Genomic DNA, 16,742 nt, shown 5'->3' with positions numbered 1-16,742 from the left:
ATTAAACCCCTCTCATCCCTCCCTTTACAAAGATAAAACGCTACGTGACAAAAAGACTTGAGTTATTACGGTCACGTGTTTAGATTTAATATTTAGTAGAAATATCAGCGTTGAAAATAAAACAGGATAATATTTATCAGTTAAGTATACCTTGGGAAGGAAGCATGTGTAGCTTCGAAAAAAGTCAATAAAAATAAAATATAAATTTTATTTGAAATAAAATGTAAAAAAATATGTTGTTTTATTGCAATTTTAATGACAATAACTATGTTAAATTTCCATTATGACCGGACTCTGTTTTTTAGGTAGGTAGGTTATGATAAAAAAAAATGAATGGGTAATAAAAAAATTGTGATTGAAGATGATATATGCATATTTGCGATATATAGGTCTCCATCTTATAGTAATATTGACACATTCTTGGAGTCTTTGCATCTCCTCCTCCGGCAGTGCAGTGGGGCCATGCGGAGTATCATCATAGGGGACATTAATATTAATACGCTGGGCCAAAGGCACAGGCAGTGTGAAGACTACTTGTGCGTTATGGCTGAACACAATTTCATATGTAACATAGACGCACCGACAAGAGTGCAAGGTACCTCTGAATCTTGCCTTGACCATATCAATACTCGTAACGTGCACAATTCTCTTACATTTATTATACAGAACACTATAACCGATCATTACACCACCGGTATTAGTATCCGAATAAACACGCCAAAAAAGAAAGTTAATAAATTTACAAATTCAATAAACTATTCAAATCTTTCAAGAGACCTCGAATCCGAGTTGTGGGAGGACATACTTCAACAAACTGACACTGACAAAGCGATGAATATTTTTGTAAAAAAAATTGAACATTACGTTGATAAAAATACTTTCAGTAAGTCGGTGGCACACAAAAAATTTCATCTTACTCCTTGGATTACGGATAGTATTGTAAAATCAATTCATAAGAGAAATCACTTACATAAAATAGCAAAAAAAGATCCACTTAATGAAAGTAAACAAAAATATTATTTAAAATACAGAAATGTGTGTAAATATGTTATTAGAAGAGCAAAGGAGATATATTATAAAAATCTCCTGAGTAACAATAATTCTCCGGGTAAAATCTGGGAAACAATTCGAGAAATTACAAAAACTAAATCAAAAAAGGGGCCTGAAATTACATCTATAATTTTGCCAGACTCTACAAATACTAATGATCCCCAAATAATAGCCCATATTGCCAATGAATATTTTACTACAGTAGGTTCTAAATTATCTGAAGCTATATTATGTGAATCCAAACTGAATGAATGTAATCTAGCATCATCTATTAATGTCAAGAACATAATGCCATCGTTTCAACTAAATAAAATATCAGAACAAGAAATCATTAAAATTATCACTAGTCTAAAAAAAACGTATTCCAAGGGTCCTGACGTTGTTAATACTTTTATGTTAAAACAATTTAAAAATTTCATTGCCAAACCTCTGTCGCACATTTTCAATCTAAGTTTCTCATCAGGAATTTTTCCAACACAATTTAAACAATCAATAGTGCAACCAATCTTTAAATCGGGTGATCAACAGAATATAGAAAATTACAGACCAATATCGTTGGTAAGTGCATATTCAAAAGTATTGGAGAAAGCATTCAAAAATAGACTAAGCGATTATGTAGAGAGTAAAAACTTACTTAGTGACAACCAATTTGGATTTAGACCAGGTAAAAGCACAGATGACGCAATAAAAAAATTAACCGGAGCATTAGTAAACAACATTAACAATGGTAAGAAAACACTTGCAATTTTTCTTGATTTGGCAAAAGCGTTTGACACCATATCGCACAAAATTCTTTTAAAAAGAGTTGAAAACATTGGGATCACAGGTAGACCTCTAAATTGGTTACACAGTTTCATTTCCAACAGATTACAGAGGGTTAAAATTGGAGAATGCAGCAGTACTGCTTTAGAAATGAATTTTGGGGTACCACAGGGTAGTACGCTAGGACCTTTGCTGTTTATTATATATATAAACGAATTGTGTAATTTAAATATTAACGCTCGTATAATCACCTTTGCAGACGATACAGTTCTTGTATTTGAAGGTGATAATTGGGAGGAAACACATGTTAAGGCCGAAACAGGAATGAATATTCTTAAAAACTGGCTCAAAGATAATTTGCTGACACTAAACTCAAAGAAAACAAAATACGTAAAATTCAGCCCAAATATAAAAGGCCTACCAAGAATAGAATTAAGGATAAAAATTCATAATACAAATTGTAACACGCTTACCAGCTGTAATTGCTACCATCTGGAATGTGTACAAGACATCAAATATTTAGGAATCTTTATTGACGCACACCTTAACTGGAGAAAACACATTAACTATTCAGTGGGTAGAGTTAGGAAACTAATCTATATCTTTATAACACTGCGTAACATATTGTCCATTGTAGATATTAAAAGTATATACTATGGTTTGTGCAACTCTGTTTTGGCCTACGGATGTATTTGTTGGGGAGGAGCTGCCAAGACTATTCTTGATCCCTTGGTTAAGGTACATAAATCAATATTGAGGATAATATTGCGAAAACCGTACAATCATCCGAGTGAAGGCCTTTTCAAATCCTTAGACGTCCTTGGCTTAAGGCAAATCTACATGAGGAAAGTAATACTTGACATCCACAAAAATAGGAGCACTCAGGTGATTGTGAGTCATGCGCACTTAACCAGGAGTACAGTAAGAAACGATTTGGTGATTCCAATAGCACGTACAGCGGTATTCCAAAAATCATTTCTATATAACGGACCGAAACTATACAACCTGATACCGTCTTTTTGGAAATCTGATAAACCATCAGTTTTGAAAAGAAATTTAAAAATTTGGTTGACAGACATTGGAAGTAAGGAATCGGAGAATTTATTGAAGATAGTAATTTAAATATTATGCTATCCCACTGAATCATATATAAATTTATTGTATTTTCGCATGTGCATATATATCGTGTATGAATGTGTGTATATATATGTATATGTATGTATATGTGTGTATATATGTATGTATGTGTATATGTATGTACGAAGTATGTATGCTTTATATTTGTGTATTTAATTGTATTTTTACATTTAATGTAAACTAAATTTTTTTTTCTTTTCTTCTCTTTTGGGCTATAACTGTTTTTTTTTTATTTCTTCAATATGGTTTTTTTTATTTATAGGAAAAATATTCGTAAACCATATTTGCCGCAACAAATCGGTTTCTTAGAACAGGCATTTGCCCATATAGGAACCGATTGCAACATTAGGCGTATTAATATTTCTGGCTTGCCGACCCTTCATATACTGAGCCTACTCCTAGTACTAGCAGAATTTTGCCAGAGTGTTTTTTGTGCCATTTTGTAACATTGTATGTATAAACTAATAAATAAATAAAAATAAAAATAAAAAAAAAATAAATAAAAATAAAAAAGGTCAACACGTCATTAGAACTTTTCGACACAACTTTCGCAATTTCAGACTTTTTAGTTGTACGTTACTAATCCAGAACTCAAATTACGAAATACCGACGTCAAATTTTGGTATAGTAAGTAATAGCTGAGACATCAGCCAATCAAAGCTTATTTAGATTAAAAAATTTGGCGGCCTCCGTGGTGTAGTGGTCAAGACGCTTGACTCATAAACGGAAGGTTCCGGGTTCGATTCCCGGTGAGAACACAAAAATTAAAATGTGATTTTTCTCAAGCTTGGGTTCTCTGTGATGTAATTCACCACTGTAATTATGCCTCCTGGACTGTTGAAATAAGAAAAAATAAAAAAATGATGATAAAAAAAAAATGATGATATACTGGTGGAAACACTTTATGTGAAGCAGTAATATCAGATGGGATTACATTTTAGAGAAATAACAGTTCAGACATTATTTACATATAAGTAGGCGGTCATTACCTGAGATCCTCTCGGCGGGGGCGTTGGCGGGTGCGCAGGCGGGGCCGAGGCGGGCGCGGCTGGCGGCAGTCGCAGTGCAGCGCGCAGAGCGCCGCCGAGGTGGCCAGCGTCAGCACGAGCGGCGCCGCCAGGAAGCGCAGCACCACGGCCACTTGCTCGCCGCGGTCGTAGTGCGGCAGCGCCACGCCGCCGTCCGCGCGCGACCAGTAGCATGGGAACTGCGCGCCCTCCGCACCGTACGTCTCCGTGAAGTTGGCGCAGTCCACGCCGGGTGGGTAGCCGCAGCCCTTGATGTTGACGAGCAGCAGCGCGGTGCGCGCGCGGCCCTCCGCCTCGTAACGCACGTGCACGCGCGTGCAGCGGTACAGGTCGGCCGTGCAGCCCTCGCGGCACGAGGCCAGCGCGCACTCCAGCAGGCCGCTGCGCTCCTCGCGCCGCAGCGTGGTGCACAGCACGGGCGCGGCGGGGAAGTCGGCGGCCAGCGCGGACAGCGCGGGGTCCACGTACAGCGGCACGAGGAACAGCAGCGCGCCGCCGCCGCCTGCCGCCAGCGCGGCCAGCAGCGCCGTGCCGCAGCGCGCCGCCTGCTCGCGGAGGCGCGCGCCGCGCGACGGCGCGCCGCGGGGCGCCGCCGCCGCCGCCGCGCCCCGCAGCAGCAGCTCCGAGCTGCCGCTGCGCATCCTCTACCGCATCCTCGCCCCTTTCTGTGTCGGGCCCTCTGCCCTGGCGGACCCGATCCACCGACTGCCTATTGCGGTCGGCGATTGACAGCTGAGGATGTGGAGATCGCCGGCACTTTGACACTCACTGTTGAACGATGAGGGAAAACTCTCCTTTCACTTGGTTTTCTACTTTATTTATAAATTCAATTTACACTTTAAACATTTTATTATTTAAAGTTTCGTTTTATGTACATTTTTAACAAATATGATAATTAGTGCAATAAGTCACAAAAAATATTAATCCTCAAAAAAATATATAATTTATTACACAAAGTACGTATGTATGTATCTTTGTTGAATTACATTGTATAATAAAATAAATTAATTAGAGTATAAATTGACATTATGACAGCGCCCTCCCCATCGTGGGGAGGCACCATAAGAACAAGAAGAAGAAAAAAATACAGTATTAAAAGTACTAAGTTATTTTGGTTACCCCCCTTACTTACCAACTCATTCATAAATTGTATGGTTAAAATATTTTTATTTTATTTTATTTTTAAAAAACCCATTCATAGTTTCCTTTTGCCTTTTATATTTTTTCATGCACGAAAAAACGCACGTCTAATAAAATATTCAGTTTTTTTTTTACCTACAATTAGTCGACCGTTTTTATTATGTCACGCTGTCTAAACGTTCTAGAAAATAAATATGGCCAAGTTATACCAATTCCATATTATTCATTTGACGAATATCTGAGAGTAAATTGTTATTATTTGTTTATGAGAGTAAATTTTTATTATATCAATAATTAAAATTAATTATTTGTTTTGTTGTATTTTTAATATAAATACGATATATTTTTTAGGATAAAGAGGTATTAGCGTTTTTATATTTACCCAAATATTTCAATTTTGGTGGCCATTTGCAACGAGTTGTAAATATTTAAATATTAGAAAATGGAAATCAAGTTGGGGTAGAATGGGGTTTGAACCACGGGCCTCTGATCCGGTAGTCCGTAACACTAGCCACGGGATCACAACCCGATTCAAACAATTTTACATATTAACACAAATATAAACTAAATTTATCTTTACAGAAAACTCTAAGAAGAACTGCACAGTGTTCATATTTTGAAAACAATTTATGTATTTTTATAAAAGCATATGTTTTTTACGTAAAAATTTTTTTTTTGAAAATTAAAAATTAACGATTTCAATAAAAAATGCTGAAAATTTTTTTTCATGGTGTATGTGTTACACTCAAATAAAGTAACAAAATAATACAAAAAAACATTTTAATTGCAATAAACGAACAATGAGGCAATATTTTTATAATTTTGTTGTGTTGCTGTTTTCTTAAAATAATGAAATAAAAAAAATTAAAAAAATATGGTAAATAATGCACGATCTTGGTATATCGGAAATATCAGTTTAGATAAGGTTAAATGTACTGTTTTTTTTTAATTTAATTTTTTTTTAATTCACAAATATTTTTACACATAGAGGCTGTTTATGAAAAATGCAATAATCACACAAAAAAAAATATTTTTCGCACGTAAAATTAATGTTTTTTTCAAATATGTATTATTGAATGTTGAAATGTGTTTGTATGAATATAAATGAAATCAGACACTTCGAACCTTTAAGCGATAAGTAAAATGTGGGGTTTGTACGGAGTTCGCGTAAGGTGGAAACAGGCGCTGAGGACGTCCGCGAACCCTGCGCGATACGGTCCAACTGAAAGGGAATGAATACCAGCTGAAAATTCTGAAAGACTGAAATACACCGCGCAACTGAAAATCAAAGACGCTACGAAATAGAGGCTCGGAGGATAAAAGTCTGACAGATTAATGTGTACGAATAACACTCGGGCTATATTGTTATCATTATTATATACATTAACTTGTTTCAAAGATCAAATCAATCACACTCTGTATCAAAAATGAAATACATAATTATCAGTATTATTACTAATAATAAATTTAGATTGATAAAGCAATTCATTGAATGAACAATTTGGAATTTAAAATTACACAGAATATATGACATTGACTTTGAATTTTTTTAAAAACATTTTGTTATCCAAGTGACTTGCTCTTCAAAGAATTCAGAGAACATAATATTATTCAACAGTATATATTGAGAACGGTAGTGGTTACACACATAAATAGAGAAATTTACCCAAGTGTCAACGACAACCATAATACAAAATACTCTAATAGGGATCTGATACTAAGTGAGGGGGTCAACACTGTTCTGGCATCGAGACAACACTATTACGTAGGCAAAAAGGTCCATAACCCTTTGCCAGAATCGTGGAAAGACGGGAGTGTTGTCAAGTTGCAGAATGTGTTGACCTCGCTCTTTCATGACATTGGTCGTAGGGAGTCAGAAAAGTTAATGCATGCCACGGATTAGAGATTCTTACTGGATGTCGAAAATAAAATATAAAAGTAAGGAATAATTTTAAAAAGTATATTTATAGTTGGCAACCATGAAGTTTCACATAAATAAATTGTGTACGTTTTTATGAATATATGTATGTGTATGCGCATGGGTGTATGTATGTGTGTGTGTATATATATGTGTATGTGTGAATGTATATGTATCAAAATGTGTATACAAATAAGTTTATGTTTTATTTGTCTGTGCTCTCTATTAATTTGTTAACTATTTTCATATATTATAATGTAATTGCCTAGCTTGAAACGGGGTATGTTCCCTTGTTAGCTGGGCAAAGTGAACGTAAAGTTGTATTTTGGTAAAAGATGTAAATAAATAAAAATAAATAAATTTGTCATTTTTATGTTTTTGTATTAATATTCTTAATCTGTATTTTATACTTCAGAGTAATAATACGCGGCTCGCTTATATAAGTTATTGTATTGTGCCATTTGTATATATTTATATAGTATATATGCGGTCTAAGCTAATGACAACGGTTATACGAAGAAACATATGTACAAGATACTGAACAAAAATACCATTAAACTATATATCTTAGACAATTAAGGGCAATAAAATAATAATATACAATGTATATTTATAATACGGTTGACATATATGATTTCGAGCTAAACCATGCCGATTCATCTTCATCCCACACTGTTTTAGTGGCGGAGAGATCTACAAAAAGCAATAGTTACTCTTAAAAGATTTGATAAATAGCAGATTTTGACTTCTGGTGGCATGGTTGGGAATATGAAACGAAATTTATCGCAAAAAAAAATATTTTATAAAACAAAAGCATTGAAATTTTTGGTTTAACAACAGACGTGTAACGGACACTTGTGTCGCTGTGCTTGGATTTGCTCACGAATAACATGGAAATGTCCTTATAAATTTGGAATAACCCTGAAATAATAAACAAATAATACCTATCTTTACTCAACGAATTAGTTACAGAATTAATAATATAATTTTTACCGCAAGTAAAAAAAAAATTATTATACCCAATTTCCCGTTGCAATGAAATTCCTCATTGAGATGGGTTGTTGTCCTGCGGTAGTGTTGCGGACTCTGCATCAGAAGGCCCAAGGATCAAACCCTGTTCTATTACGTTTCAAAAAATAAATAAATGTGTATCAATATTGTATGAATTACATTTTTAATACATCCAAATATTTGTAGACAGGTACTGCCCTCATAAACAAGAAGACAGCTTTTCGACAAAAAACACAAAACATGAGTTAATATTCTTTAAGAAATTTCTAATAATTGTTATAAAGCAAAAAGCAGTTAACAATTTTTTTCAGGACGAAAATCAATGTAATGTTTTTAAAGATTTCAATTTTCAAATGAATAACACAATGTCTAGAAATTCATAATAAAAAACACAGTGTTGATATGACACATACAGGTTTTATGATTAGAAACAGTTGGCATACTTATGATAATTTACTCTTTTTTTTTAATTTACGTTAAATTGGCAATTACTATAAATAATCTGTCATATCTCAAATTATGACTTTTACAAGATGCCTTTTTTTGTAGCACTATAATATGTATGTACCCTGAAGGGGTTAAAATTCAATACTTGAGTATAAAGATTTAGAAAAAGTCAGGTACTTTAAATATTGTTAAAATTATATTCATTTTGGGAACAAAAACATACAACAATATTTTTATATTAGTTTTTTCTATATTGTTCTTGAAAATAAAATAGGTTTTTTAAAAATTATATTGTGAAATTATCTCTACAGTATTCAGCCTCACTACTGGAATTATTTTTTTTTAGTTTTTATTATAACATTATTTGATTTCCAGATTTTCAAGCCGGAGTAGAATAGCGTCAGTGACATGGAACGGCCCAGTATAGGTGCGTTTTCTCTTTTGCCCGGGTGCCATTTCGCTGATCTTCCGGGGCACCTGGCGGCAAGGCTAGGAGGCTTCTAGGGTACCCGCCCCCGCGGTGAGCGCAGGCGCCGCCCCCGCCCGGCGCCGCCGAAGGACGCCGCGACGCCCCCGCCCACGTGACGTACCACCCAGGGGGTGAAGAAGATAATATGAGTATAGACGGTAGGTGATCTGAAAAAACAAATCTTGAAATTAACAGGTTAACCGTTTTACCATTTAACTTTTTTCTTCTTTATTTTTATTATTATTGTACGCTTTATTTCAAAATTATCATTAATATTTTCGCACCCAGCGGTGCATATGGCACTGCATATCAAATTTAGCGTATTTCAAGTATTTTTTACATGAAGGTAAGAAGATCAATCAATGAAATATTGAAATTTAAACATTGAAAATCAACAAATTACACCAGTAATGGACAACATACAGAGAAGAAAATATGGAAGTTCAGGAATTTACAGGGCATATGACCTGTCATTGGCTGGTTTAAGTGGCCACTTTACACACTGTGTAACATTCACCACTTTGCCTATGTTTGAACATCCATATCGGACCATCTGTTGATTTTTTTCTCCTATTAGGCATTACTTTATATATTACATTAATTATATTAATAATAAATAAATAATAAAAAATAACAATAAAAAATAATGAAGTTAAAGAGTTGAATATATATATACATATATTTCCATATTTCCTTCTCTAAAATATTCTCTATCCTTGTTGTATTTTTTAAATCTTACTGACTCCCTAGGTGGTGAAATCCAGTAGTTTGTCTACAAAAATTTTGACAAACTTAAAATATTGTATTGAAAATTAATATTTCACGTTCACCCTACCAATCGAATCAAACACAGGACCTCAAGAAATGGTAGGCGAACGCGCCAAGCACTACGCAAAGAAGCCGACTTATCTCAACTCGATTTCCTTATTCGGGAATTATTCTGGTTCTGTTTCACACACAGAACTGTATTCTTCATCCGCCTGGACGCATAATAATTTAATTACGGATTTTATTTAAAAAGTTGCATAAGTACACATAAAATAAAATTAATTGTGTATTTATTCTGAGAGGGTTTTATTTTGTTGCAAGAGTTGCGATTGTTTGTCGTAAGAGGCAAAATTAGCAGTTCACAATGGAGTCCTAGTCCTGACCCTGATGTATGGGAGCGAAGTATGGACTTGGAAAAACAGGGATGAAAGTTGGCTGAATGCTGTCGAAATGTGATCTCTCAGGCGAATGTGTGATAAAACTTTATACGATAGATGCACAAATGTTGAGATCCGTACATTATGTAAGGCTGAGATAAGCATTATCGACAAAATCAAGAAAGGAGCTCTGCGCTGAATTGGATATGTAGAGCGAATGGACAGCGAAAGCACGGCTAAGAATATTTACTTTGCGAATGTTGATGGATGCAGAAATAGAGAATGACGGAGAAAGACATGGCATGACTAAATCCAACAAATACTTGAAGATGGACACGTCAAAAGTCGGAAAAAAGGAATAATCGGCGCGCGTGCATAAGAAGATGTATGAATGTAGAAAAAGCGAGATCTGTATGCAAAGAAAGAGTGATGTGGCGTTCTACCTCTCTGCCTATCATTACGGGGAAACGGCGTGATGGTTTGTAGTTGTTGTTGTTGTTGGATTCTATTTTGAGTACCTCAACGCGCAACTAGATCGAATGTTGATGCATCTAGTACGAGCAATCGAAAAACGTAACAATCCCGAGAGTACCTAATTTTTAAAATCAAGTTTTTTATCGATTTATATTTGTTGTTTGCTTAAGAGTATATGTGGTGTCAGAGAAATTCGATGAATAAGTATTTGAACACAGTTTTTCTGTCACTCTCTCGCAGAGCCTACCCGATATTTTGCGAAAAAGACTAATCGTTGAACGAGTATGCCTAACTTAAATCGAAAAATGAGGTTTCGTTGTCCCATTTTCCGCACACTAAAACTGAATTTTGAAAAACAAAAACAATAAAATTTTCTTTGTCGATACCTAATATTTTAATAAAAATAAACAGCTTTGAACGGCGTCACTAGTTCATATGGATCAACCAATGATAAGAGAGTTGTGGAAGATTTCCGGTTTACTTACGGTCAACAGACCGAGAAAAAATGGAAGAGAACTTGAGACGTCACACGCGGATTAATTTCGGAAACACAATACTTTAAAAAACCATAGCGCTGGTAATACGACACATATTTTTTTTCTAATTTTTTGGTTTAGTTTAATAGTCTATTAACAAATACATATTTTTTTAAAACCACTGATCTTCCTCATTATTACAATTGATGTGATTATAATAATTATAAGTAACTATCATTCTTTGTATTAATAACATTATTTTTATCGTTACTGTCTGTTTCTTATTATTTTATTTTTTATTTATTTATTAATAAAAAAATAAAAAAATAAATACAACCTTCGATTAAAGAGGATTGATCTACTACTCGGTTAAAGTGTACAATCTACTTCCATTATCCATAAGGACAATAAGTAGGTTCTCAAAATATAAAATTGCTATTAAGAAATGGATAGTGGAGGTGGGTTGCGCACGGATCGATGAGTGGATCAAGCCAAATATGTAAAATGAATGCACTGTTTATGAATTTTATTAATTAGTCTATATAAATTGGTTATGTTTTTACGAATATTTTTGTTTTTTATTTTGTTTATTATGTTAATTATAATTAGGTTGATTGGTTTTATTACGTTTTTTTTATTGTTCTTATTTTGTTAATTTTTTTAACTTTGTTAAATATATTTCATAACTTTGTTAAATATTATTATCTTAGGCATTTTTCACATTTTTGTAAAATGTTTCCCTCGGCACAGGACACCCCAGTGAGGGAACATTATTCTGTATAAAAAAAAATACAAATAATAAAAAAGTAAAAATAAATAAATAAAAAATTAAAAGAAAACAACAGCCATTGTTATAAAAAAATACAAATAAACCAAAATTATGGGCTAATTATATAAGTAAATACAATGCAAAAAACAGATACCACTTGTGAAAAAATAAAATAATGAAAAAGAACATATTATTTCATATTATTATAATAATAATAGAAGAAGGATAAAGGAACAATTTAAATATTTAGTTGTGACATTTCAATTTTGACTTAAATGTAAATAAAGAAGGGGCGTCTCTAACATTTGTGGGTAGATTATTCCATAATCCAGCGGCTACTACTGTGAAAGAGGAGGCAATAAAATTTGAGCTATGATAGGGTATTAAAAGGGTTTTCTCATTACTAGAACGAAGAGATAGTCCGTGTTGTGAAAGAGGTTGGATGAGCTCTCTCAGATAAACAGGCGAAGTGGGCGTAGTGGTTAAGACATTTGAGTTATGCACGGATGGCTCCAGGTTCGATTTCCGGTGAGAACCTAAAATTAAAAATATGATTTTTCTCAAGCCTGGGTGTTTGGTACTGTAATTCACCACTATAATTGGGCCTCCTGGCCTGTTGGAATCCAAAAAAAAAATTTAAGTTTAAATTTAAAAAAATAAAATTTAAAATAAAATATCCAAACGGCACGGTAAAACTAATGTGGATTGACACATATTACATTATTTTGTATTTATTTAAAAATTATTCCGGGGCTACTCTTAGGTGAAAATTCTGCAAAAGGAAATCAAGTGGAGATTAGTCACCTCATTGCGTTTGCCTGGCATTAAATAAATAAATGTTTTTTTTTTTTAATAATTAGAATAATATAAATATCAACCCACCTTAGATTACATTATTGTGCCGGGAGGATTTTTACCGCTGTGTAAAATGGGCCGTATTTTCAGATATGATTTATGACATGATTAGAGAATCCCTAACGCGGGTATAGGGTGATATTTTTATTCGTAATCAAATTCATTTTTTCATGTTTTTTTTCGTTACATTTACTGAGAGTTAAAATGACTTAATATATTTTTTTAAATAGTAAACGGTTATGCTGCCGTAACAATTCCAGTGAAGTAAATCTAGTTTAATCCCGGTGCTGATTCATGGTAAATAATATATTAGTAATATATTATTTACCACAATATTACGTATTTTTATATATGCATTGAAAATATAATATGATAAAAATAAAACTTTGATTAAAAATACAATATGAATAATCTCTTCAATCCGTGCCTTTTGTCTGAGGATGGTGATTACGCCTGACTTCAGGCATGGCTCGTCTGTGGACAGTCTCCCTCCATCGGGAACGGTCTTGTGCTCCTCTATAGGTATTCATCAGTGATGATTCTGATAATTCAGTGACTAAGCCATTTTTGGCTTAGTGATCCTGTCGGTTGACGTCCACGCGACCTTGTCCGTTCGACACTTCCTAGGAGAATAGTTTTCTCCAAACTGTCAGAGTTCCCCCTGGAAATATGTCCAAAGAACTGCAGGATTCTTTTCTCGCACTTAGTGTTAGATGTTAGTCTTTCTTCTATGTCCAGTCCCTGAAGTATGGATGCATTCGTACGTCTGGCCGTCCACGGAATCCGCAGCATTCGCCATAATATGTATCATATATTATATAATACGTATGTATAATAATCGAAACTTAATGTTATTGCCATTATGATTTTATAGGTAGACTAGCGGACCCGACAGACGTTATCCTGCCCGAACGTTGGCTTACCTGCTTTTAGATTGGAAAAAGCTTAGAGTTTATATATATACTCTAAGGGAAAAAGACTTTTCTTTTCCAAAACTCAAAATTTTTAAAATTAAAAAATATTGAATTAAAGTAGGTACCTAGGTACTTGTTTATGGTTGAATTCCAAAACATAAAATAAATATTTTTTTCAAATATGGCATTCTTTTTGCAAACGTCAAATTCCGGTCGTCTCACCAACAAAGGGGTGTACTTATGGAGGAATACGATTTTAAAAAATGTGTTGAATTTAATATTATTTTCGTGTTACCAAAAATCCAATAAAAATAAATAAATTGGTAGAAATTATAAGGAATTTAATCAAAGAATCTGATTGAGATCCACAAAAAACAAATGCTGTTTGTAAACATTCAAAAACAAACTTTTGTTATACACAAAAAAACCACATCTCTCAATTTTTTTTGCAAATGCATTCTCCTCGAATGCAACCCTGGTAGATCGATGAATAAAACATTTATGCTCCTAACTTTTTTTACATATTCGATTGATGATTTTACTATCTACGAACACGTAAAGATCTATATTTCTCTAAAAACTGCACGTAAATCGGTTAAGCCGTTTAGGAGTAGGTACGGTGACATCACACGTACAAAGGAATTATATAAATAAAGATATATATTTATTTATAAATCGGCCGTCTCGCAATCGTCACGCGTTTGTCGAAAAGTTTACGTGCTTCCGTGCACTATTTTTAAGACTCGATAAATAATAAATGTACCGTTTTAAGTTTTATTAAAATATATTTTTTAATGAATTAATCATTTTTGAAAATTCGCCTTTAGATATTCTATAAATACTAAAATATTATTCTTCCATCAAATTTAAGTTCTAGATAATTTTATTTATCCTCGTTTACCCGTTTCGTTTGATAAAAATATATATTGGGCCACTGAGCAAATAGTAAAATCAATAAGTAATCGAATGCACTAAAAAAATTCAACCAAAAACATTTATATATTTAAATTTAACAAAACTTGCATTTAGACCTGACAGTAAAAAAAAAGAAATAAAATTAAATTACCATTTTTTAAAAAACTGATAGAGAATACAACGATTTTACGTTTACATTTCTGAGAACATACAATTATTTTAAATGATAAAATATTTTGGAAATTCCATTCGTATTTACCCTGGTAATTCCTACTTGATAGAAATTGCTGACCGAATTCTAAGAAAACTTGTGTCAAATAAATATTTTCTGTCTCCGAAAAAAATTGAAGATAATAATAGTTGCAATTAGTCTTTATTGTATTTATGCATTTGATGAGCACGAAAAAATGCAGAAAAAATGGTAACAATTATATTTTTTTGTAATACATTTACTACGACGCGATACTAGAAAAAACCGCATTACTACAAACCGTCCGGGTCTTAGTAATTTCTATCTTCTAATCTAATCTTCTAATTTTAGGAAATATCAGGTTTTTTTCTTAATTTTTAAAGTAAAAACAATCAATTAAATGTTTAGCTTCGTTCCAAACCATTTAAGATTTTTAAGAACATCGTCACAAATCTTGACTTGACAACTATCAGTGCCAAACATGTCGCGTTCTCCTAGTGCCATCTTTTTATATATTCTATATTTTAAATTTATATATGAAAACATTTCTCCACAATATCCACATTGATTTTGAAAATACAATTACTTATTCTAAATCCATTTCATATATATCATTCAGACAGGCGTCGTGGCGCAGTTGGTTAGACGGCCGACTGTGAAACTGGCGTCGCGGGTTCGATTCCCGTCAGTTGCAAGAAAAAAATCCATAAAAGATTTTTTCTCAATTGGTCTGGGTGTTGTGGTGAATTTTTCATTACCTCCTTCCATATCCCCTCTTTCTTACCCGCTGACAAGCCTCTTAAAGAGGCTTAGCGGACTATTCCTTTTAAAAAATAAAAATAAAAATTTCGGTATTCGAAGTACGTGATATTTCCCTATTACGGAAACATTTTGTTTTATTGTTTATAGGAATTCACGGCAACCAAACGCGCTAACCAATGTATCACAATTTGGACGTAAAATACGGTATAATATTTTTTTTAAATAATAACATCGGGTAATTGTTCGGCCAACACATGTAAAGAATGGCATTTTTTCCCACATTCCTTCTATTTTTAGCTAGCCAAATATCAAACAAGCGCATCCGCGTAAATAAACACTTGTAAAGGGATCCTCTAGATTTTTTTTTAAATCAAGTAATTTAAGTAATTTTCCAAATTTTTTTATGAGTGTATGGCTCATACTAAACCCCGGAGCAAAGATGTGCGGATAAAACTGTATATATCATAAATAAAACATTCTCATTAACAATATGTAGTTAATAAGATTTGGGACAGAGCGGGGCAAACTAGTTAAAAGTTTATAGAAACAAAAATAAAATTTGTGCATTATGTAGCAGGGACACTATTTAAAAACAACTATTCATTTACGCTTCAAAGTATGTAAAATAATTAAACATACCTTTAACTTGAATTTCCATCACAAAAAAACACACATCAATTACAAATTTTGAGAAATATAGAGCGGTTAACACGGTGACTAATAAGCGCCCTGATTGCAGTAATTTGCACTTCCTTTGATGAACTCTCTTTCGATGCCGAAATTCAAATGAGCAGTTTAGGAATCCTTGGTAGTTTTTATATTTTCAGTTAATTTGGCTATTTCTCATTAATTACAGGCAGTGGCACATCTTAATTCGGACATCAATATTGGAGAGCTGTGACCAACGGGGGGACCACCGTGCGCTGGTTGAGAAACACTGGTCTAGACTCTAGACTAGACTCTAGACCTCTAGACACTACGAATGCGGGTGCTTAGCATTATGATTGCTTTTACATGCAATTATTTTACCGTATAGTTGGTGCCGGGTTAATTTTTGTTCAAAAAGTTCCCTTTTTTATTTTTCATTTTAAATATAAAATGTCATTCTATTTAAATTCTACAAAATTTTCAATACATTTAAAAAATGTAAATAAAGTAGGTACTTGAAGATGGACATGTCAATTGTCAAAATAATCGGCGTGCATTCATGAAAAGATGTATGGATATAGTGGAAGCAAGATCTGAATGCAAAGACAGAAATATATGGCGTTTTATCCTCT

The 16,742-nt window shown here is 33.5% G+C and overlaps 1 protein-coding gene and 1 long non-coding RNA gene across 2 annotated transcripts; both read right to left on the bottom strand.

Moving 5' to 3' along the window:
* Nucleotides 1-3,934: 3,934 nt before the first annotated feature.
* On the bottom strand, nucleotides 3,935-4,618 carry Teh1 (tipE homolog 1 phospholipid transfer protein). Its single transcript, XM_088239051.1, has one exon. The coding sequence runs from the start codon at nucleotides 4,616-4,618 to the stop codon at nucleotides 3,935-3,937; it is 684 nt and encodes a 227-aa protein (XP_088095177.1).
* A 3,861-nt stretch (nucleotides 4,619-8,479) lies between these two features.
* Nucleotides 8,480-16,533, bottom strand: LOC148273187 (uncharacterized). Its single transcript, XR_015824643.1, has 2 exons — nucleotides 16,102-16,533; nucleotides 8,480-9,129 (listed from the first exon to the last, which is right to left on the bottom strand). It is a non-coding gene; the product is annotated as an uncharacterized LOC148273187 (long non-coding RNA).
* Nucleotides 16,534-16,742: the final 209 nt, after the last annotated feature.

Source organism: Micrasema longulum, unplaced genomic scaffold (genome assembly GCF_059751315.1).
Source record: "Micrasema longulum isolate JH-2025_06_02 unplaced genomic scaffold, ASM5975131v1 h1tg002046l, whole genome shotgun sequence".
Taxonomy (NCBI): Eukaryota; Metazoa; Arthropoda; class Insecta; order Trichoptera; family Brachycentridae; genus Micrasema; species Micrasema longulum.
The sequence above is the reverse complement of the archived record's forward strand: the minus strand, read 5'-3'. Positions and strand labels throughout refer to the sequence as shown.

Excerpts from the sequence above, each read along its gene's own strand:
- Teh1 (XM_088239051.1), bottom strand. The coding sequence starts at position 4,618 with ATGCGCAGCGGCAGCTCGGAGCTGCTGCTGCGGGGCGCGGCGGCGGCG.